The sequence below is a fragment of the Corvus brachyrhynchos genome, unplaced genomic scaffold (assembly GCF_000691975.1).
Source record: "Corvus brachyrhynchos isolate BGI_N302 unplaced genomic scaffold, ASM69197v1 scaffold303, whole genome shotgun sequence".
NCBI lineage: Eukaryota > Metazoa > Chordata > Aves > Passeriformes > Corvidae > Corvus > Corvus brachyrhynchos.
The window spans coordinates 203810-206032 of NW_008237429.1; the positions used below are offsets into that span (position 1 = coordinate 203810).

General features: G+C 50.4%; 1 protein-coding gene across 1 annotated transcript in view; it reads left to right on the plus strand.

The window, feature by feature from the left end:
- LOC103613521 (rho guanine nucleotide exchange factor 11) overlaps positions 1 to 2223 on the plus strand; it is a 33401-nt gene that overhangs the window by 1387 nt on the left and 29791 nt on the right. The window contains exons 3-5 of the mRNA XM_017731151.1: positions 1483 to 1559; positions 1667 to 1724; positions 2191 to 2223. Coding sequence (XP_017586640.1) covers positions 1483 to 1559; positions 1667 to 1724; positions 2191 to 2223 — 168 coding nt within the window. The remainder of the gene's footprint in view (positions 1 to 1482; positions 1560 to 1666; positions 1725 to 2190) is intronic.

Genomic DNA, 2223 nt, shown 5'->3' on the forward strand with positions numbered 1-2223 from the left:
TGTGGGGAAAATGGGAAATGTGGGGAAAGTGTGGGAGAAATGGAGAAGATGGGGAAATGGGGGGAGGTGGGGGGGAAACTGTGGGGGAAATGTGAGGAAAATGGAGAAACTGTGGGGAAACTGTGGGGAAACTGTGGGGAAAATGTGGGGAAAGTGTGGGGAAAATGGGAAATGTGGGGAAAGTGTGGGGAAAATGGGAAATGTGGGGAAAGTGTGGGAGAAAATGAGAAAATGTGGGGGAAAGTGTGGGGAAACTGTGGGGAAATGGGGGGAGATGGGGGAGAAACTGTGGGGGAGATGTGGGAGAAATGTGGGAAAAATGGAGAAATTGTGGGAAAACTGTGGGGAAAATGTGGGAAAACTGTGGGAAAAATGTGGGGAAAATGTGGGGAAAATGTCGGAGAAATGTAGGAAAAATTGAGAAATTGTGGGGAAACTGTGGGGAAACTGTGGGGAAAATGGGAAATGTGGGGAAAGTATGGGAGAAATGGAGAAAATGGGGAAATGTGGGGAGATGGGGGAGAAACTGTGGGGGAAATGTGGGGAAACTGTGGGGAAAGTGTGGGGAAACTGGAGAAACTGGGGAAACTGTGGGGAAAATGTGGGGAAAATGTGGGGAAAATGGGAAATGTGGGGAAAATGTGGGAGAAAAGCAGAAAATGTGGGGGAAAGGGTGGGAAAATGGGGGGAGAAAATGGCGGGAAAACGGGAGGGGAGATGTGGAAAAACTGTGGGGAAAATGTGAGGGAAAATGTGGGGAAAATACGGGAAAAACGGGGTTTTCCTTCCAAAACGTTGGATGGGATGGGGTGGAAAGGTCCCTATGGGGGAAAACTGGGAAAACTGTGGGGAAAATGTGGGAAAAATGTGGGGAAACTGGGGAAAGTGTGGGAAAAATGTGGGGAAAATGTGGGGAAACTGGGAAATGTGGGAAAGTGTGGGAGAAATGGAGAAAATGTGGGGAAGTGTCGGAGAAATGTGGGAAAAATGGAGAAATTGTGGGGAAACTGTGGGGAAACTGTGGGGAAAATGTGGGGAAAATGGGAAATGTGGGGGAAGTGTGGGAGAAATGGAGAAAATGTGGGGGAAATGTGGGAGAAATGTGGGAAAATGGAGAAACTGTGGGGGAAACTGTGGGGAAAAATGGAGAAAATGTGGGGGAAATGTGGGAGAAATGTGGGAAAATGGAGAAACTGTGGGGAAACTGGGGAAACTGTGGGGAAAATGTGGGGAAAATGGGAAATGTGGGGAAAATGTGGGAGAAAAGCAGAAAATGTGGGGGAAAGGGTGGGGAAATGGGGGGAGAAAATGGCGGGAAAACGGGAGGGGAGATGTGGAAAAACTGTGGGGAAAATGTGAGGGAAAATGTGGGGAAAATACGGGAAAAACGGGGTTTTCCTTCCAAAACGTTGGATGGGATGGGGTGGAAAGGTCCCTATGGAACATTCCGGGACAATCCGGGGCCGTCGGAGTCCGTTCCTGACTCCGGCGTCTCTTGCCCGTGCCCAGGTGGGGCTGCCATGAAGGCCGGGGTGCAGGAGGGCGACCGCATCGTCAAGGTCAGCGTTCCCAAATCCCCTCCCCACATTCCCAAGCCCCTTCTCCGCATTCCCAGGAAAATCCCTGTTTTCCAGCCCCTTTCCCAACCCTTTCCCTGCTTTCCCAGGTCAACGGGACGATGGTGACCAACAGCTCCCACCTGGAAGTGGTGAAGTTGATCAAGTGTGAGTATGGGGCCGGAATTCCTGGGAATTCTCTTCCCATCCCGTGGGAAAAGGAGGAGTTGGGGTAAGGGGAGAACGTTTTCCATCCTTTGGGAATTTGGGGGGAGCCTGGAAGTGTCTCCAGCTCTCCTGGAAGTGTTTTCACCCCCTTTTCCCAAATTTTTTTCCCAGGAAATCCTTCTCACCGTCATTTCTCTTGGAAATTTTTCCTGGAAATCCTTCTCATTCTCCTTATTCCAAATCTTTACCGGCGACTCCCAATCCCCTCTTTTCCCAGATTTGTCCTGGAAATCCTTTTTTCCCCTGGAAATCTTTCCTCCCCTCGCCCCTTATCCCAAGTCCTTTCCTGGAATCCGTCTCACCCCTTATCCCACATTTCTCCCTGCAAATCTTTCCCGCTCCTTTTCCCAAACTTTTCCTGGAAACCCTTCTGACGTTCCCATATCCCGTTGTTTTTTTTCCCCAGCCGGTGCCTGCCTGGCCCTGACCCTGCTGGGAT